Source organism: Balaenoptera borealis (genome assembly GCF_965194805.1).
Source record: "Balaenoptera borealis genome assembly, chromosome: 12".
In the NCBI taxonomy this organism is placed as follows: Eukaryota; Metazoa; Chordata; class Mammalia; order Artiodactyla; family Balaenopteridae; genus Balaenoptera; species Balaenoptera borealis.
Window position 1 is genome coordinate 48,472,694 of NC_138869.1, and position 21,823 is coordinate 48,494,516.

Here is a 21,823-nt window from a genome sequence, read left to right on the forward strand (position 1 = left end):
GGAAGGGGGAGGGAGGAAGAAAGACAAGGTGGGGGCTGAGATTCCAGTTCTATTGATACTTCTGATGTCACTAGAGAGCCCCTGAATCCATCTGTGCCTGAAGTTAGACCTACCATTTTGTATAACAAAAGGTAAAAATAAGAACATTAGAGAAATACATTTGGTTGTAGATTCTCTCTAGGAGGGTACGCAAGAAGGTGAAAAGCAATGGTTGCCTCCAGAAGAGAAATTGAGAGGCTGGGAGACAAGGGTGGCAGGGAGACTTGCTAACCGTGTATTCATTTGCGCTTTTAAATTTTCGTACCACTGCCAATGTTAATCAAGCACAGACAAATAAAGTTAAAATTGAATGTAAATAAAATAGAAACAAAACACAAACTTTCTTCCACTTTAGCCAATTTGTGGATAATAAAATCGCCTTGAGAGAAAACCAGATCTTTAGAGAAATCAACTCCTTTACCTTCCAAGTTACCTTCTTAAATGTTTTTTTGTTTTTTCTTTTTTGGCTGCTGCCGACAGATCAGCAAATGAGCCGTCCATTTCTACTGCGCAAATTTACACGGAGAGAACAGCCTCAATCCATGGTCCTGAGAGAGGGTTCCCAGGGTTTTAGGAATCACCCACGTAGCTGTATTCCGATGGCGCGACTTCCGTCCTGCAGCGAAAATTGATAATGTGCTTCCACAGCCGAGTTGCTAGGGCTGAGGCAGTGCGTTTTAGAAAGATTCTGGGCCCTGTGCCCTGACGGATGCAAACGCGCAATGAAGCCCTGGCCTGAAGGGGAACCTTTCAACTCCCAGTCCTTCTTCCGGGACCCGGAACTCCAGGCAAGAGCCCGAATGCGGTCCTCACTGGCAGCAATCTTTGGGCGTCCCTGTGACAGCGCGGGCTCACTAGTCCTGCGGTGCGGCAGCGACGGGGGCTTTGGGACATTTGGGAGAGCAGTAGCCTGGGAGATCCAGCTCTCTGAGCCAAGAGCGAAACCAGTCAATGTGTGTTGAACGAAGGAGTGTCGCTAGCGCAGTAAATTCAGGAGAGAACGAAAGAAACCCAAACCAGGGGATGGGTCACCACGGTGACTTTAAATACCCAGGCACTATGAAGTGAGGAATAGCTGTCTTTGGAGACACGCCGGCTTCGGTGAGGCTGAGGAGGGAGGGCGCCCACACTCCGGAAGCCAGGCCGGCCCCGGATTCGGGTTACCAGGCATTCGGCTGTCAGGGAGGGTCCGGGCGCCCGGGGCGCAGGTGCAGGGAAGAAAAACCCTTACTTCAAAGCTGGTAATGACTTGAGGGCTCATCTGGCTACCCCGGGGCCGGAGCCTCGACACCGCACTGCGCCTCAAGGTAGAGCCGAGCGCCGGGCGCGGGTCTCAGTCCCTGGCGCGCTCAGCCCCAGCCCCGCCCCCTGCCGCGCCGCGCCCCGCCCCTCCCGCGCCGGCCGCCTGCGCGCGGGGGGGAGGGCCTGAAAAGCCCGCCGGGCAGGCGCCCCCGGCCCCAGCACGGGCGCGAGCGCGCGTCCCTCTCCCACCGGGTGCCCGGCACTCGCCCCCGCTCCGGGCGCCTCTGATTGGTCGTCGCCCGGGCCGGCAGGTGTCGGCAGGGGCTGCGTCCACGCTGGCCCTGGCTGCCTGCGGCGCGGGCGCCTCCCTCGCAGCCGCTGCCGCTGTCGCGCTCCCGCCTCCCGCGCCCGCTCTGGGCTCCCGCTGCGGCTGCGGTTCTGGCGGCCGAGCCCCCGCAGCGCTGCAGCTCAGATCTGGCGCGCCGACCGCCCCGTGCCCCTGCCTTGCTGCTTGCAGCTTCCTAATCCACGCGGCGCTTTGCGGCAGGTGCCCCAGGCTTCCCGAGGCGCGGTGGCCTGAGAGCGGCCGCCATCGATGACCCGTGCCGCCATCGATGACCCCGGTCACGGACCTGCTCCAGCCCGGCCACCCCGTGTGAGTACCGTCCCCTCCCCTCCGGCAGCTTTGCGCCACTCTCCCCCTTACGTTGCCGCAACTTCGGGGGTGGGTGTATGGAGGTGTCTCTCGCGTCCCCGTACACCCCGTGCGCGTCCTGAGCCAGGGCCCCGGGGCACTGCCAGTCCGCCTCTGCGGAGGGGCTTGGGGGGGCATCGAACTTGCTAGGGGGTCGTCGCAGAATCGGAACCGCCTCTTTCTTCCGCTGCCGGGGTCCGAGCTCAGCTCTGCGTTTCCTTCGCGGTTTGCGATTCCACTGGCCGCGTAGATCTTGGGCTGCGGTTCACCACGCACCCACTACGCTCCTGGCGCGCCGGCGGGGCGCCTTAAACCATCAGGTAAGCGCCCGCGGCAGCCCAGCGCGACGGACTTGATTCTTTCCCACTCTTAATTTCTGTAAAATGGGACTAATCAGGGACTCGTTCAAGGTCACGGCCGGTGCGCGGACTAAGAACCGGAGTCGATAGCTTCTGGCCGGGTTCTAGGACTGACTGGGGCGGAGCGGCTGTTGCGGGGTGTGAGGTGCTCACTTCAGCTTCATCCCGGTCTCCTCCTTCCTACTCCCTCCCCTCCAACTCCGCTGCTTTTTGGTGAGGTCGGGAGCCGATTCTAAGGTACCCTTCAGAGGTTGGGATGTAGCCGCGGGGTATCTTCGGGGAGCGCGGAGCGGAGCGGTTCCTCACTGGCAACCCGGGGACCTGCAACATTTGCAGCATCCGTTCCATTCCCCGTCATTTAATTTACTTATGTCTCCGCAGGGTAGGGGAGTTTGCTAGGTGCCTGCTCTTAGATCAGTCCTGTTCCGTTTCCTTCTCCCAAATAAGCCCTGTCCCCGAGGATAAGTAAGTATCCGAGAGACTCGGACTGCACACACTAGCTTGGGCCCAGGGACTTCCTAAGAGAAGCAGTAAGCTCTGGGCTTGGCTCCTATCTGATCTTAGAAAATGCCTTAAGTCTGGCTTTATTTCTGCCCGCTCCACTCCCGACCCCTTGACCTGGAGGTTTCCCACTTTCCCAGGGGAAGGTGGAATCCAGTCCCAGAATGTGTGTGAATGTCGCCAGACTCATTTACTCCAGATCTGTCGAGGCAGCTCCTGTGGGGCTGTGGGCGGTTCTCAGAGTTTTGGGCTGGGGAGAGGGTCACCCCTCCTCTTTTGGCGTTATCACCCTGCCCCTCCAACTCAGCCTCCCTCGCCCCAACTCAGGGATGAGATGACCACTTAGATAGTTTTGTGATGTCTGACAAACATCTTTGAGTCTCAACTTTTAAAATCTATAAAATGGAATAATCCCTGCTTTTAGTCTTCCGAAGGCAGTTGGGGTTCAGGGTACGTGATAGATGTGAAAGTAGAGGACGATGGTCCAAGAGGATGGGACCTGAGCTGTGGGTGGAAATGGGGGTGATTTAAATATATTTTCACAGCAACTTTGGGACTGTATTCTCAGGTCTAAAAATCCCTTTTCCAAACAAATTTAGTTTGGTAAGACTTTGAAAATATTATTTTCCATCTTCCTGTTGATGTTCCTTGCCTGCCCATGGGCAGCCCCATCTCTCCTAATTACCCCCACCCCAGCCACCACATCTGTGGTTTGTCTTTGTGGGCTGAAAGCTAGCTGCCTTTATGGGGCTGGGGGCTGTCTCTGTGGAGTTGGGGGTTGTGTCTGGTGGTGGGGCAGTGTGTCTGTGTGTGGGGGGGCTTGTCTCTGTGGAGATGGTGTGTATCTCTTTGTGGCAGGTTCTCTCTGTGGTCTAGGTTTTGTGTGTGGAGGAGAAGGGGGAACCGTCTGCTCCAGGATCTGAGAAAGTAAACTGTTAACCACCTTCAGCAATTAAGCTAACAGTGGTATCGATTGTGTGCTGTCTCCTTCCTCCCTGTCTAGAGAGACAGAAGGAGAGCTCATCTGTGGCCATGGCCCTTAGAGCAATTGATACACAGACTGAAATACCTTGTAGAGAAGAACTAGGCATGCCCCTCTTTTTGCCTTCCTGGTTATTATTGCGTTTGTCTCAAAGGCAAGTTAAGGAGGGTTGACTGACTGGTCAGACCTTTGAGTTATAACATCATCCCAGAAAACTGCACAGATCTGAAGTGTGCCCTCAATGGATTTTCACAAACTGAACACACCTGTGTAACAAGTGCCCAGATTAAGACCTTGAATATTCCCAGCCTCCCAATTACCCACTACAGGCACTATCACCCCCCCCCTCCCCTGAGGGTAACCAACATGCTGTTTAGTTTTGTCAGGTGAGTTTTATTTTTTGTTACTATTATTATTTATCATTTTAGTTTCAAAGCTAAAATGAAACTGCTTGATATTTTTCACTTTTTTATATATGCAAACCAAAGGTAGTTATACCTAAGCCAGTCCAGAAAGCTAGAAGGAAGAATTTGGTCTTAAGATCTGGGTGGAGTCTGATCTGGTTGTCCGCCGACAATCTGATCATCAGTTCTTGCGTGATGTAACAAGCCCAACCCCAGGTATAACAGTGCTGACATTGGAGGCTGGTCTATTCATAGAGTGTATTTGAATAATGCAAATCTGAAATAGTGTGATAATAAAATATGAATGAAGAAAAGACATGGGTGAATTCTTCATTTGACATATAAAAATAGAAGTATTTTGAATTCCTCAAAGTTAAAAATTGGTAGAGAATCACAGAATTTTAAGGCTGAGCGAATTATGAGCTGTTTGTGCTGTTGCCACATGGTGGCGCCACATTGGCTGGGTAACTGAAATGCCCAAGTCCTCGGGAAGGAGTCCCAGGAATGAAATTCAACAGCTCAGTATCTCCAGAAGGGATTTCCAAACACTGTGGTTTTTCCAGTGTCTGGGAGGCAGGCTTCCCCTCTGGTGCCTGCTACTAAGTCCATGGATAGAACCCTATCCCAGCTTTTGAGGAGGGTGGCTTGCGGGTTAGAGGCAGGTATATGTTGGAGGTGAATGGAGCTGAGACACTATTGCCTTCTCTTTAATGATATGGAGCTGTGGTATGTCCTTGGGATTCTAAAGGGGTTAACCGGAAAGCTAGCTTAGGTGTGTTATGATCATTTTGGTCTCATTTTACCCCAGAATCCTTCCAAAGGTGTGAGAGAAGGAATTCTCTTTCCTGAGGCAGGTAGCTCTCTTCACAGAGCACTGTTCATGGTGAACTTGGAAGAATAAATAGGCCTGGGTGTAGCCAAACTGCTGCTAGAAGAAACGCCTTGTGTTCCACAGGGAGGGGGCCAAGTCACAGGGGAAACCACCAGGGGTGGGAGTGTTGTATCCAGCTGTGGAGAGGGCTAAGCGGACCCATCCAGTGCCCTTCTCCCGTCCATCACCTTTTAACTGTCAGTGTGTCTGAGACGTTTAGAAGTTTGTATTCGTGTGATGGCTGCCATGCCTTTGATTGCTGAGAGTGTTGAGTGCTTGCATATGCTGGACGCTATATATATATATATTCATTTAATGTTCTAAACAGGAGGAGAGTGACTTTCCCATCTTATAGATGAAGGAACTGGGCCTTGACAATTAAGCACTCTAAGTTTACACACTATGTGAGCCAGAGTGAGGATTGAGAGCCAGTCTCTCAGATGGCTTCCCTAGCTGAGTTGTACCCTCTGCAGGGTGCGAGGAGTCTTGCGTAATTCTTTTGTCCTCCCTGACACCTAGTATAGCACAGTACATGTAGTAGCTACTTGAGTCGAAATCTGTGATTGCCATAAATAGAAAATTCTCTGCTGAGCAAGAGGGAAATCCAGACAGTGAAGGATGAGAATCTGGGGTTGAGTCCATGCAGCCTATAACTTTGGGGCTGAGTGTGTGCCCATCAGAATGTGTAGTCTCATTTTGTGTTTAAAATTTTATGTAAATGGAAATAGAGTCACAGACATAGAAAACAAACTTATGGTTACCAAAGGGGAAAGTGGGCACAGGGGGAGATAAATTAGGAATTTGGGATCAACAGATACACACTACTATATATAAAATAGATAAACAACAAGGATCTACTACTGTATAACACAGGGAACTATATTCAATATCTTGTAATAACCTATAATGGAAAAGAATCTGAAAAAGAATATATATATGTATGTATAACAGAATCACTCTGTTGTACATCTGAAATGAATACAACATTGTAAATCAACTATACTTCAATAAAAAAAAAAAAGATGCTCTCAGAAGAACTTTATGTTTACCTGGAATATTGAAGGGTGGAAGGGGGAAATGCATAGAGGGCTAATGGTATACACCTTTTAATAAGATGACATGTAAAAAATTAAAACAATAAACAGATACATTATAAAAATTATTATGTAAATGGAGGCTTGCCATTGATTTTTGTGATTTGCTTTTTTCACGCAACATTGGTTTTTGACATATGTTGATAATGGTAGATCTAGTTGATTCATATTACTGTAGTCTTTGTTTGTTTAATATTCCAGAGTTAATTCCCCACTGAAGGTCAAAATGACGTTTTTACCTTTTGCTATTACAAAAATATTGCAAGGAATATCCTTGATAGGATCTTGTAGAAATGTATAAGAGTGTGTCTAAGGTATATATCCCCAGAAGTTGAGTAACTGGGTAGTAGGACTTGCATCAACATCTCATGTTTGTAAATTTTGGAAGTTAATCATTTGTCAGTTGCTTCATTTGCAAATATTTTCTCCCATTCTGAGGGTTATCTTTTCGTCTTGTTTATGGTTTCCTTTGCTGTGCAAAAGCTTTTAAGTTTCATTAGGTCCCATTTGTTTATTTTTGTTATTATTTCCATTTCTCTAGGAGGTGGGTCAAAAAGGATCTTGCTGTGATTTATGTCATAGACTGTTCCGCCTATGTTTTCCTCTAAGAGTTTTACAGTGTCTGGCCTTACATTTAGGTCTTTAATCCATTTTGAGTTTATTTTTGTGTATGGTGTTAGGGAGTGTTCTAATTTCATTCTTTCACATGTAGCTGTCCAGTTTTCCCAGCACCACTTATTGAAGAGGCTGTCTTTTCTCCATTGTATATTCTTGCCTCCTTTATCAAAGATAAGGTGACCATATGTGCGTGGGTTTATCTCTGGGCTTTCTATCCTGTTCCATTGATCTATATTTCTGTTTTTGTGCCAGTACCATACTGTCTTGATTTGTAGTATAGTCTGTAGTATAGTAGCTTTGTAGTATAGTCTGAAGTCAGGGAGCCTGATTCCTCCAGCTCCGTTTTTCTATCTCAAGATTGCTTTGGCTATTTGATATCTAAAAAACAAACAACCCAATCCAAAAATGGGCAGAAGACCTAAATAGACATTTCTCCAAAGAAGATATACAGACTGCCAACAAACACATGAAAGAATGCTCAACATCACTAATCATTAGAGAAATGCAAATCAAAACTACAATGAGGTATCACCTCACACCAGTCAGAATGGCCATCATCAAAAAATCCACAAACAACAAATGCTGGAGAGGGTGTGGAGAAAAGGGAACCCTCTTGCACTGTTGGTGGGAATGTAAATTGATACAGCCACTATGGAGAACAATATGGAGGTTCCTTAAAAAACTAAAAATAGAACTACCATATGACCCAGCAATCCCACTACTGGGCATATACTCTGAGAAAATCATAATTCAAAAAAGTCATGTACCACAATGTTCATTGCAGCACTATTTACAGTAGCCAGGACATGGAAGCAACCTAAGTGTCCCTCGACAGATGAATGGAAAAAGAAGATGTGGCACATATATACAATGGAATATTACTCAGCCATAAAAAGAAACGAAATTGAGTTATTTGTAGTGAGGTGGATGGACCTAGAGTCTGTCATACAGAGTGAAGTAAGTCAGAAAGAGAAAAAAAATACCGTATTCTAACACATATATACGGAATCTAAAAAAAAAAACAAAAAACAAAAAAAAAACGGTTCTGAAGAACCTAGGGGCAGGACAGGAATAAAGATGCAGATGTAGAGAATGGACTTGAGGACACGGGGAGGGGGAAGGGTAAGCTGGGACAAAGTGAGAGAGTGGCATGGACATATATACATTTCCAAATGTAACATCGATAGCTAGTGGGAAGCAGCCACCTAGTACAGGGAGATCAGCTCAGTGCTTTGTGACTACCTAGAGGGATGGGATAGGGAGGGTGGCAGGGAGACACAAGAGGGAGGAGATATGGGGATATATATATATATGTATAGTTGATTCACTTTGTTATAAAGCAGAAACTAACACAGCATTGTAAAGCAATTATACTCCAATAAAGATGTTAAAAAAAAAACAAAAAAAGCATCTCTATGTTACTTCGACTCTGCTAGGTTTTGCAAATGGCCCTCTGAAGCTGTTGTACCACTTAACACTCCCACTAGCACTGTCTTGGAGTTCTTTGTATCCCAATATCTTTGGCTGTGTCTGACATTAATCAGTTGTTTTAATTTTAATTAATCTGATAAGCGTGGAATGTATTTCACTGCTTTTACTTTGCATTTCCCTTAGAGATCTTTTAAAATATATTTTTATTTTCAAGTTTTCCTTTCTATGCATTGCCATTTTTTATGAGATAAAACTTTTAGATCTTGAAACTCATCTGAAATTTATATTTCTGTACTGTGTGAGGCAGGGATCTAATGTTTTCCATATTGAAAACCATTACCCCATTATCATTGATGAGTATTTATTTTCTCATTTATTTTGTTGCCATCTCTGTCATATACCAATTTTGGTTATATTTTTGGATCTGTTTCTTAACTCTTTTCTGTTCTATTAATCTTTTTGTGATTCCTGAGCTAATATCACTTTCATTTAGTTATTAAAGCTTTGTAATAAATCCTCCCTTCCTAGCCTTGTTCTTCAAAATCGTCTTGGCTATTCTTGACCCTTTAGGCTTCAACATGAATTTTAGGATCTATCCTAAATATCACTTCCCATGAAAAATACTGTTATCAAAATTTGGTAAAATAGAAAATAAAATGTATTTTCTTGTTTCTTTTTCTTCAAATATAGTCCTAATCAAATGCTTTCATTTCCCATTATTTAGTGTGAATTTTTGGTCCCCATTTTAAGTGGATTTACTTTAAACGACTCTTCTCTGGTACCAGATATCCTTGAATAATAAGGACCAGATGAATATAATTCTTTTAAACACAAATAAGATCTTTTTTTTCCACTCAACAACATGTAAGCAGCATTATTGTCAATGATTATTATTCTGTGTCATTATTTTTATCCTCCTAATAATCTATTTCATTTGTATACCATAATCTATTCAACAAAATCATTCTTTTAAAACATTAAGCACTTTATACTTTTTATTGTAACTTCATCTTTGCACACATTTTTATTTTCTTAGGATGAATTACTTTGTCAAAATTTACTTACTTTTATTTAAATTTTGGATACATATTGCCAAATAACCCTCCAGGAAAGTCTATAAATTTATATTGCTATTGGTAGTGTATGAGTGTACCAGATCCCCATGCCTTGCTAGTGATAAACATAATTATTCATCAACATTGTCAATTTCATAGGCAAAGGGAAAAAAAAGAATCTTACTTTTTACTTTGCTTTTCTTTTATAGTAGGACAGAATATACCTTCATGTTTATTCATAGCCCACTTCACTAAAGAATTTTCCATAAGGGTTTTTTCTCTTTTACTTTCTGTGAAAGAAACTTGCATTATCACTCAGTGCTTTTGAGAGAACTATCAGATTGTTTATATAGATTATGTTCATATTTTTAACTGTTAAATATTACTCTATCATATGAAAATACCATATTTTATTAATCTGTTAACTCCATGGTGGACTGTAGATTTTTTATGTATTTCTTCTGTGGCTATTACATAGATGTATGCAGTAAACATCTTTGAAATGTATTTATGCACATGCAAAAGAAATTCTTGAGGATGTATGCCCAGAAGTAGAATTTTGAAGGGTCATATTTTACATAAACTTACAACTTGACCATCTGGTGCCAAATTTCTCCCAAAGTGGTTATACTCAAACATCCCTAGCAGTGTATATCATAGTATCTGTCACTTTAAGGAAACAATAATACTAGGGAAGGAGGAACAAAGGTGTTAAAGTGAAAAGTATATATGTGTGTTTTTGTATATATAAATATCCTTAAGTTCGTTTAGAAAGCTCAGGGGTTTTTTACCTTTTCATTTCAAATCTTGCATCATATCAATGATTAAGTGTATAAATCATAAACATCACATAAATATTTACTTGGCTTAGGAGAACTGGTAAGAGTTTAAGTAAAAGGTGAGCGATTTTATAGTGCCTTTATTCAGGGCAGCCTACAAGACGGGGTTAGCACATGACAACCAGAAAAGCACCTCTACCCAGCTCTGCACCTCCCCACCCAGGGCAGGGTTCTACCCTTAGACAATTGTTCCTTTTTATCATCTCCTCTTTTACAATTTAGAAGACCTTGGTTGGTATAAGTCCAAGGTAATAATGTACCATTAACACCATCTTGCGAATGACCTTATGTGATCAATTGCTAGTGATGGTAAGACCAGAACAGCATGAAGCCACCAGAAGGTTATTGGGGAAAAGGCTCAAAGACGGACTTGTTTGGGGATGGGCTGGATTCGTTACTGAGAGAAACCTCATTCAGTGCAGACTTACTCTGAGAATCAATTCTGCATTTGTGTAAAGAGAGTAAGAAGAGCTTTATGAAACTGCCTAAATGCTGTTTGAAAACTGCTTTCAGCGTTGTATTCAACCATGTGTTATTTGCCCCCATTACCTTTCCTAGGTAATTGTAAGTTAAATTTTTTGGTGTACATTTATATATCATCAGCTGGGGAAAGAAAACCATTCTGTGGAAAGTCCTTTTGTGGCTATGATTTACAGTGTAATGCCACTGATGTGACAGATATGTGATCTGCAGCTGGGATGCACAAATCCATTCTGTGGGCTGACAGTTTAATCTCTCCGAGCAGACACTTCGGAAAAGAACACAAGACATGAGAGAGAGGAAGGGGGGTGCCTACAGGACAGAGGTGCCCATGGCCTCAGGATCTAGTGTGGCTATTTGCCAAAGTCCCCAAATAATCCCATACTGACTCATGGCTCAGAAAACTGTCATCTTATATGGTTCTCCCTTTTTGGTATGAAATGTAACTACCTCAGAGTATACAGGGTCACTTTCTAGGCTTCAAAGCCTGCATATCACTGGAGAAAAGGAAAATGACCCAAGCCCCTTTATGTTATCTTTTTTCTGAAGATAGTCCAGTCTGCATATGCAGTGCTTCCAGCCCCAAACCTCTTCGTAACCTCCTCTTGAAAACCTTTGTCTCAATCATCATTTCACTTTATTTGTGCAACTCCAGCCTCTGAAAATCTGGCAGGTTCTGTTTTTGTGTTTGTGTTATATAAATGTGGTTTTGTTGTTTTGCTTTCTTTGAAAAACAATTTGTTGATCATTAGGGACTTTGATTTACTAGAATGACATGTAACCAGAGTATTCGAGATTAGTCTCTTTCTTTTATGGCTAATTAGAAGAAAATTTTTTAAATGCTGTTTTAATGGAATCCTTGATTAAAATCTATTAGAAATCTGCCAGTGGGTCTTTCAGCTCCACGGTCCACTGAATGTCATGTGCCTCTCCCAGGACTGCAGATCTTGCAGCCCGGGTGCTTGAATGCCCACCATCCCCCAACCATCCTCTGTGCTTCCAGATCTGAATCCTTCCTCCCACGGCTTCCAGGTACCTTACGCTTGCTCTTCCCACTGCCACCACCCCTGCTTTCTGCCTCAGTTCCCCTTCCCTCAGCCTGGTGCTGATGGTGGATGCCGAAGGAATGCTGATATTTCCCCTTTTCTTCCATAAATGATCCAAAAGCAACAAAGAGAATGAGAAACAAAAGAAACCATACACCATTTCTGGCAAATTTGGGAGATGGTTGGAATTGTTTCCCTCAAAAGATGGAAGAGCTGCCAGAAGAAGAGAGATCAAGTGGCGGTGCATGGGGAGAGGCATGGAGATGTGCTCCGCGTGTTGTCAAGAACGCTTCTTGGGAAGGCAGGGGCTCTCCTGGGGTACAAAACCCAAGTCTCTTCTATGCCCCAGTGGGATGAGGAAACCTGTAGAGGCGGCCACCGCTTCCCTCCTTAGCTCTTGGTCCATCTCACCAGAGTTGTTATAGGTTCTTTTTAGACTTTCCAAAGAACCAACTTTTCACTTTCTCTTCTTGGTTGTGTCATTCTTTTTCATTTTACTTAATCTCTGTTTTCATCCTTATTATTTCATTCCTTCTACTTTCTTTGGCTTTATTCTTTTTCTCACCTCTTAAATTTACATGATTACTCATTTAATTTCAGCCTTTCTTCTTTCATGTATATGCATTTAGTGCAATAAATTTCCCTCCAAGTGTTGCTTTAGCCATATTTGTATTCCACATGTTTTGATATGTAGTGTTTTGTTATTGTTCACATGTGAGTTTTTAACATTTTCATGATGATTTCTTCTTTGACTTATGACTTATTTATTTATTTATTTATTTATTTATGGCTGTGTTAGGTCTTCGTTTCCGTGCGAGGGCTTTCCCCAGTGGCGGCAAGTGGGGGCCACTCTTCATCACGGTGCGCGGGCCTCTCACTATCGCGGCCTCTCTTGTTGCGGAGCACAGGCTCCAGATGCGCAGGCTCAGTAATTGTGGCTCACGGGCCCAGTTGCTCCGCGGCATGTGGGATCCTCCCAGACCAGGGCTCAAACCCGTGTCCCCTGCATTGATTGGCAGGCAGATTCTCAACCACTGCGCCACCAGGGAAGCCCATTATGACTTATTTTTAAGCTTTTATTTTATTCTTTAATTTCCACAACCTTTTAGCAATTATTTTTCTATTTTAATTCTATCTTTATTCTAGTTTAATATTTTTAATAATATCTACTTTAATTTTCTATTTACTATTTTAAAATATTTTAAATGTTTTTTCTATTTAAAATTGTTTTCCATTTTAAATATTTTCTATTTTAATAGTGATTAGAGAATGTGATCTACATGATTCCATTTCTGTGAAATTTGTTGAGACTTGTTTTATGGCCTGGTACATAGTTTTCACAAATGTTCTATATTTCCTTGAAGTTACTGGTTTGCAGTGATCCATATATGTTCATTAGCTTAAACTAGTTAATTGTGTTATTCAAATTCTCCATCTTCCTTCCTCATTTTTTTGAAGTTTGATTAATCAGTTATTGAGGGAGAAATATATAGAGGTGAATTTTTCAATTTAATCTTGTGCTTCTTTCAGTTTTTGCTTTGTATATTTTGAAGCTGTATGTTATTAGATGCATTCTAGTTTAATTTTTTCCTGGTTAGTCAAGCATATGTCATTATGAAACGACCCTCTTAATCTGTAGCAATGCCCTTGTTTCTAGGTCTGAGAAAGACAAATATCACATGATATAACTTATATGTGGAATCTAGAAAAATGAAACAAATGAACTTATTTACAAAACAGAAATAGACTCATAGACATAGAAAGCAAACTTATGGTTACCAATGGGGATAGTTGTAGGGGGGATAAATTAGGAATTTGGGATTCATGGATACACACTACCATATATAAAATAGATAGAGGGGGGCTTCCCTGGTGGCGCAGTGGTTGAGAATCCGCCTGCCAATGCAGGGGACACGGGTTTGAGCCCTGGTCTGGGAAGATCCCACATGCCGCAGAGCAGCTGGGCCCGTGAGCCACAATTACTGAGCCTGCGCGTCTGGAGCCTGTGCTCTGCAACAAGAGAGGCCATGATAGTGAGAGGCCCGCGCACCGCGATGAAGAGTGGCCCCCGCTTGCCACAACTAGGGAAAGCCCTCGCACAGAAACGAAGACCCAACACAGCCATAAATAAATAAATAAAAATTAAAAAAAAAATAGACAGATAAACAACAAGGATCTACTGTACAGCCCAGGGAGCTATATTCAATATTGTATAATAAACCAGAACCTGAAAAAGAATATATATGTGTGTGTGTGTGTGTGTGTGTGTGTGTGTGTGTGTGTGTGTGTATATCTGAATCACTTTGCTGTTCACCTGAAACACTGTAAATCAACTATACTTCAATAAAAAATAAAAATAAAAATAAAAAAGTTAAAAAATAGATCTGTTTTGGATAGAGCTATACCAATTTTTTTTGCTTAGGACTCGCCTATCTTATCATTTTCTTATCCTTTCACCGTCAACAATTCTGTATATTTTTATTCCACTTGTGAAACTGTTGTAAAGAGCATAAATTTGCTTTATTTTTTCCAACCTGTAAGTTTTAATGTGAAAGTTATGTTCATTTATAGTGCTACTATTAATATATTTGGATTTATTTTATCATTTTACTTTCTTCTCTTTCACTGTCCCACTTTTAATATACTTACTCTATCTAATTGCTTTTTGTATTAATTTAGATTCTCTCTCCTACCCCACATTACATGTCCCTCCTCCACTTATTCAAAAGCCTTACGCTCCATTTCTATTTTCTTGTGTTTATTATATGGTTATTTTAACACACATTTTTACCTTAACAAAATCCAAACTGAATCAATCATTCCTGTCCTCCTGAGCAATTCAAGGACTTTATACTTAACTCTGATCACTCCTCTACCCAATTTATATGTTAATGTTGCCTGGTGTTTTAGTCAGACTTTTTAAAACCCCATCTATTTATTTTTTTCCACATGGTAAGCAATTTGTTGACAGTATGATTCCACTGTCTTCCAATTTCCATTGTTTCATTTAAAGAATTTATCTAACAATCTGATTATTGTTCTTTTGTAGTAATCTGTCTTTTCATTCTGGCTGATTTGAGTTTCTTTTCTGTGTATTTGTTATTCTGAGTTTCACTACAATGTATGTAGAAATGGGCTTCTTTTTAATCATCCCCCTCAGGATTCACTGGACTTTGTAAATGTGAGAATTGATGTCTGATCAGTGTTCTGGAAAATTCTCAGCCATTATTTCTTTGAATATTGCTTTTCCTTATTCTCTGCTCCTGAAACTCTGAGCAGATATGTGGGACCTTCCTTCTATATCATTTGTGTTTTAAACCTCTCTTCCATGTTTTACTTCCTTTCTCAGGACTGCATTTGGCTTCTTATTTCAGCCCTGTCTACCAATTCACTAATTCTTTTCTCTGCTGTGTCTATTCTGTCTTTTAAACTCTCCACTGAGTTTCCATTAACTTTTTCAAATATGTGTGGTAATTTTTATAGTTTCTTGTTCATTAGTTGTACTTTGATAAACTCTTATTTCCTTAACCATAACAAGCATACTTATTTGAGGTTTTATATAAAATAATCTTATTATTAATAGGAATTTAGCAATTGGAGAAGACCGGTCAGGCAGTCTACTTCTGGGTTCCTTATTAATGTGGAATAAAGTGGAAGAACAAACAAGGGGCCAGGTAGGGGGTCAAGCCCTTGAACTAAGACCCTCCCCACCCAGAATTTTTACCCACCCCCATCATAAGGTGCAGCAGATGTTTGTGGGCTTGAGTGATACTGAGCTTCCTTGGACATCCTCAGCCTCCTCAGTGAGGACCATTGGGTGTCCTGATCCCTTGGAGTAAGTCCACCCCTACTCAGTGAACATCAGTAGGAGCCCCTCACACTGGGTGATCATACTGACTCTGGCCTTCTGCTCCCCATTGACCAGGTCAAGTAGACACTTGAATCACTTATCCCTCCTGCCCCTCCTCACTCATGACCCCACCCGACTCTGCCTTGGGTGGACCAGCACTCATCCCATCATGCTCTTTATCCTGTTTGTCAGTGCCCTGGGCTCCAGGACCACTTAACCCTCAGCTCTTGATGACTTTAGCTCCAGGTAGAGGATCTTGTTAACATCCTGGAGTTCCTTGACCTTCTTTGTTGCAATTCTCTGACTTCCACCCAACCCTACCACTTACTTCCATAGTCATAGATAGATGTTTTCATTCCCAGTTATGGCTGGCCCTTCATAATGTGTTTCGTGTATCATGCTTTCTGATAACCAACCTCCATCTTCCAATCCTTTCCCTCTCTTACTCCAATTCCAACGGTCCCTCGGTGTTCCTGACCTCCTGTCTGTGACCCCTGACACTTGAGGTCCTCTCCTTCTGCCTTTTCCAGCCAATGACAATCCTTTGAGCACCCTCAGTTCACCTGCTCCTCTCAGGCAGCACTCGGTAGAACCACACACTGGCTAAACCCTAATCTCTGCTTCCTCCTGCCTGCATTTGAGCTGCTGAATGTGGCCGGAGAAGAGCTCACAAACAATTGATGGGTCTTACGTGCCCAGGAATGTCAGATGGATCCTTAAAGTGCCTGATATTTCTCTGGTCCCTGCACTCTCCCATTCTCTTCACTGATTGTTTCACATTCGCTCCCATCTCCGCAGACGCCCACACCTCCTCTTCATTCTCACTCTTACACGATGTCCCCGCTTCCACTCTCACTGAGAAAACTGAACCATCAGAGGGGAGCTTCCACGGACTCGCTCCACCATCTGCCTACCTGCCCTGCATCTGTTGCCATATACTCTCCCTTTTGTTTGTGACTAAACATGAAATCTCTATGCTCTATCCAAAGCCATTCCCTCTACTTCCTGGCACTGGAGCCCATCTTCCTTGAATACTCAAGGATATCACTCTAGTAATTCCCCCTTCTGTCTTCTGTATCACCAGTTTCCCTCTCTCTACCAGGTAATTCCCTCTCTCTACCAGGTAATTCTACCAGGTAATTCCCTCTCTCTACCAGGTAATATCACCAGTTTCCCTCTCTCTACCAGGTAACTGGCTTATAAACATGCTATTTCTTCTTTCTTGGAAAACACTCCCTCCTCATATCACTTCCACTGCTAGCAGTGGTTTCATTTCTCTACTTTCCTGTATATAAAAACTAGTAAAAAGAGTTGTCCAGACTTGCTGTCTGCAAATCCGCTCCTCACATTCTCTGTTAAACCCACCCTTGCAGGTTGCCAGCCAAGTTTCATCAACTTCACAAGAAACTGTCGAGATTGACCATCACCTACTAAATACAAGGATCTGTTCTCAGTCCTCATCCTCCATGGACTTTTAGCATCATTTGACTCAGCCAATCAGTCCCTCCTCATTGGTACACTTTCTTTACCATGCCTGGAGGATACACTCTTGATTTTCCTTTTAACTCCTTGGAAGTACTCTCTCCTCTCTCTAGCTGGTTCTTCATTTTTTGCTTGCCCTTTTAATGTTGGAGTGACCCGCGGCTGAGTCTTTTCTCTTCTTTGCCTTTTTGTTTATATCCCCTTCCTGCAGAGCTCGTCTTTTTTCATGGTTTTAAATACCATTTATGCCAGTGATCCCCAAACATATATCTCTAGGCTGGACCTTTCTCCCCAACTCTTTGAATAACCTCCTTGACATTTCCTGGATGTGCAATAGTCATCTTCAAATCACTTTTTGAAAGTGGAACCCCTGATCTTCCCCCCAAACCTGTTCCACCTGCATTTTTCTCATCTTAGGTGTCTTGGTTCCAATCAATATAAAACTTACTAATGCCTTGTTTTACCTTCTTTTTTTCATACTAATCTTTGAAATCTAATATGTATTTTTCAAACATGGCACATCTCTATCTGGGTGCTAAATTTTCACCAGAATTACTTGATTTATATTTAGATTTAATGAAATAAACAGTTAAAAAATACATCCACATACCCATGTTGTTATATAAATGTATTTAAATGTTTTCCAGTTACTCAAATGAATATCATTTAACAGGAAAAGTTAGAGTTGCTTTGCATAGCATCTAGAACTCTGTTGGTCAGAAGTCAAGAATTTTGTCTGGAAGATTCTCATTTCTGCAAAATTGGAAGTGGGAGAAATGCTGGAATGTAGAAAAGATAAGCAGATCTCCAAGAGCGGTCTGTTACTGTTCCTTCTACACCCCACACCATCTCACCTTGTGTTCATTCTTTGTATCGTTACTGCATGGCTTTTGTTTATTTGTCTTCAGAAATAGTTTCAGTGCCTCCTTTCTGAATAGGGAGGACTCCTGAGGTACAACCCAGAACATAGTTGACTAACTGGCATTAATTTTCTTCAAATGATTCTCCCCCAGATTCATGGAAAAACTCCTCAAATAATTATCTTTCCAGTGGGAATGGATGTCTTACAGTGTTTCTGTTTTCCTGTTAGAAACATGTGAGAAATTCACTTAACTGCGAGACAAAAAGGCTGAATCTTGTGTTTTTCCCCTTTTAGAATCGTTATTCTGAAGTGGTCTCAGAAATAAGGTTTTGGGACTTGGGAGGACGGTATTCAGTACTTAATACTTACATCAGATAAACCCGATAAAAGTGAAGAATTTTAAGAAAATGCCATCAATCTTAAGCATGGGGAGTTTGAAGTACATAGCACTCGTTTCTCAGGTAGGGACTTAATGGAAAATCGTCTAGTTAGCACATAAACAGGTTTTGTTTTTAAAAGAGTATAAAATTGTTTGGAGGGGACCTTCAAGATGGTGGAGGAGTAAGACGTGGAGATCACCTTCCTCCCCACAAATACATCAAAAATATATCTACATGTGGAACAACTCCTACAGAACACCTACTGAGCGCTGGCAGAAGACCTCAGACTTCCCAAAAGGCAAGAAAATCCCCACGTACCTGGGTAGGGCAAAAGAAAAAACAGAGACAAAAGAATAGGGATGGGATCTGCACCTCTGGGAGGGAGCTGGGAAGGAGGAAAAGTTTCCACACACTAGGAAGACACTTCACTGGCAGAGATGGGGGGTGGGAGGGGGTAAGCTTTGGAGTCATGGAGGAGAGCACAGTAGCAGGGGTGCAGAGGGCAAAGCAGAGAGATTCCCACACAGAGGATCGGTGCCAACCAGCACTCACCAGCCTGAGATGCTTGTCTGCTCACCCACCAGGGCGGGTGGGGGCTGGGAGCTGAGGCTCAGGCTTTGGAGGTCAAATCCCAGGGAGAGGACTGGGGTTGCCTGCATGAACACAGCCTGAAGGGGGCTAGTGCACCACAGTTAGCTGGGAGGGAGTCCGCGAAAAAGTCTGGACCTGCCTAAGAGGCAAGAGACCATTGTTTCAGGGTGTGCGAGGAGAGGGGATTCCTTCCCTGTCTGCCCACAGAAGGCAGAGCACCGCCTAAATGAGCTCCAGAGATGGGCGCGAGCCATGGCTATCAGCTCGGACCCCAGAGATGGGCATGAAACGCTAACACTGCTGCTGCCACCACCAAGAATCCTGTGTGCAAGCAAAGGTCACTATCCACACACCTCCTGGGAGCCTGTGCAGCCCGCCACTGCCAGGGTCCCGTGATCCAGGGACAAGTTCCCCGGGAGAACACATGGTGTGCCTCAGGCTGTTGCAACGACACGGCGGCCTCTGCACTGCAGGCTCGCCCTGCATTCCAATTATAACTACCGTACCCCTCCCTCCCCCAAGCCTGAGTGAGCAAGAGCCCCCTAATCAGCCGCTGCTTTAACCCCATCCTGTCTGGGTGTGAACAGATGCCTGAGGGCGACCTACATGCAGAGGGGCCAAAACCAAAGCTGAACCCCTGGAGCTGTATGAACAAAGAATAGAAAGGGAAATTTCTCCGTGCAGCCTCAGGAGCAGTGGATTAAATCCCCACAGTCAACATGATGTACCCTGCATCTGTGGAATACCGTAATAGACAACGAATCATCCCAAAATTGAGGCCGTGGACTTTGGGAGCAACTGTAGACTTGGGATTTGCTATCTGCAACTGATTTGTTTCTGATTTTTATGTTTAACTTAATTTAGTTTTTAGCACTTGTAATCACTGGTGGATTTGGTTACTGGTTTGGTTGCTCTCTTTTATTTTTTTTAATTATTACTTTTTAATTTTTATATTGTTTTTTCCTTCTTTTTTTCTCCCTTTTCTTCTGAGCCATGTGGCTGACAGGGTCTTGGTGCTCCGGCCTGGTTTCAGGCCTGAGCCTCTGAAGTGGGAAAGCTGAGTTCAGGACACTGGCACACCAGAGACCTCCCAGCCCCACATAATATCAATTGGCGAGAGCTCTCCCAGAGATCTCCATCTCAATGCTAAGACCCAGCTCCACCCAACGGCCAGCAAGCTCCAGTGCTGGACGCCCCATGTCAAACAACCAGCAAGACAGGAACACAACCCCACCCATTAGCAGAGAGGCTGCCTAAAATCATACTAAGTTCACAGACACCCCAAAACACACCACTGGACATGGCCCTGCCCAATAGAAGACAAGATCCAGCCCCACCCACCAGAACACAGGCACCAGTCCCCTCCTCCAGGAAGCCTACACAAGCCACTGAACCAACCTCACCCACTGAGGGCAGACACCAAAACAAACAGGAACTATGAACCTGCAGCTTGCGAAAAGGAGACCCCCAAACACAGTAAGTTAAACAAAATGAGAAGATGGAGAAATATGCAGCAGATGAAGGAGCAAGGTAAAAACCCACCAAACCAAACAAATGAAGAGGAAATAGGCAGTCTACCTGAAAAAGAATTCAGAGTAATGATAGTAAAGATGATCCCAAATCTTGGAAATAGAATGGAGAAAATACAAGAAACGTTTAACAAGGACCTAGAAGAACTAAAGAGCAAACAAACAATGATGAACAACACAATAAATGAAATTAAAAATTCTCTAGAAGGAATCAATAGCGGAATAACTGAGGCAGAAGAACGGATAAGTGACCTGGAAGATAAAATCGTGGAAATAACTACTGCAGAGCAGAATAAAGAAAAAAGAATGAAAAGAACTGAGGACAGCCTCAGAGACTTCGGGGACAACATTAAACGCACCAACATTTGAATTATAGGAGTCCCAGAAGACGAAGAGAAAAGAAAGGGCTGAGAAAATATTTGAAGAGATTATAGTTGAAAACTTCCCTAACATGGGAAAGGAAATAGTCAATCAAGTCCAGGAAGCACAGAGAGTTCCATACAGGATAAATCCAAGGAGAAGCACACCAAGACACATATTAATCAAACTCAAAAATTAAATACAAAGAAAAAATATTAAAAGCAGCAAGGGAAAAGCAACAAATCACATACAAGGGAATCCCCATAAGGTTAACAGCTGATCTTTCAGCAGGAACTCTGCAAGCCAGAAGGGAGTGGCAGGACATATTTAAAGTGATGAAAGGGAAAAACCTATAACCAAGATTGCTCTACCCAGCAAGGATCTCATTCAGATTCGATGGAGAAATTAAAACCCTTACAGACAAGCAAAATTTAAGAGAATTCAGCACCACCAAACCAGCTTTACAACAAATGCTAAAGGAACTTCTGTAAGCAGGAAACACAGGAGAAGGATAAGACCTACAAAAACAAACCCCAAACAATTAAGAAAATGGTAATAGGAACATACATATTGATAACTGCCTTAAATGTAAATGGATTAAATGCTCCAACCAAAAGACATAGACTGGCTGAATGGATACAAAAACAAGACCCATATATATGCTGTCTACAAGAGACCCACTTCAGAGCTAGGGACACATACAGACTGAAAGTGAGGGGATGGAAAAAGGTATTCCATGCATATGGAAATCAAAAGAAAGCTGGAGTAGCAATTCTCATATCGGACAAAATAGACTTTAAAATAAAGACTATTGCAAGAGACAAAGAAGGACACTACATAATGATCAAGGGATCAATCCAAGAAGAAGATGTAACAATTGTAAATATTTATGCACCCAACGTAGGAGCACCTCAATACATAAGGCAAATGCTAACAGCCATAAAAGGGGAAATCGATAGTTACACAATAATAGTAGGGGACTTTAACACCCCACTTTCACCAATGGACAGATCATCCAAAATGAAAATAAATAAGGAAACACAAGCTTTAAATGATACATTAAACAAGATGGACTTAATTGATATTTATAGGACATTCCATTCAAAAGCAACAG

The 21,823-nt window shown here is 42.9% G+C and overlaps 2 protein-coding genes across 12 annotated transcripts in view; one reads left to right on the forward strand and one right to left on the reverse strand.

Annotated features, from left to right (window-relative positions):
* The window catches only part of LOC309608508 (uncharacterized protein), a gene marked incomplete at its 5' end in the record, with an annotated part of 555,765 nt that overhangs the window by 205,955 nt on the left and 327,987 nt on the right, over positions 1-21,823 (reverse strand). For 2 of the 9 annotated variants that reach the window (XM_082348787.1, XM_082348786.1), the window contains one exon: positions 1,988-2,113. The exons of 6 other annotated variants lie outside the window; for them this stretch is intronic. In XM_082348787.1, coding sequence (XP_082204913.1) covers positions 1,988-2,113 — 126 coding nt within the window. Of the gene's footprint in view, positions 1-460; positions 1,476-1,987; positions 2,114-21,823 lie in introns of those variants that run through there. One more of the 9 variants, XR_014232921.1, reaches the window with a different exon arrangement.
* MYRIP (myosin VIIA and Rab interacting protein) overlaps positions 1,471-21,823 on the forward strand; it is a 223,647-nt gene continuing 203,294 nt past the window's right edge. For all 3 annotated transcript variants that reach the window (XM_082348456.1, XM_082348457.1, XM_082348458.1), the window contains exon 1: positions 1,471-1,936. The gene's annotated coding sequence lies outside the window, so the exon portion shown is untranslated. The remainder of the gene's footprint in view (positions 1,937-21,823) is intronic.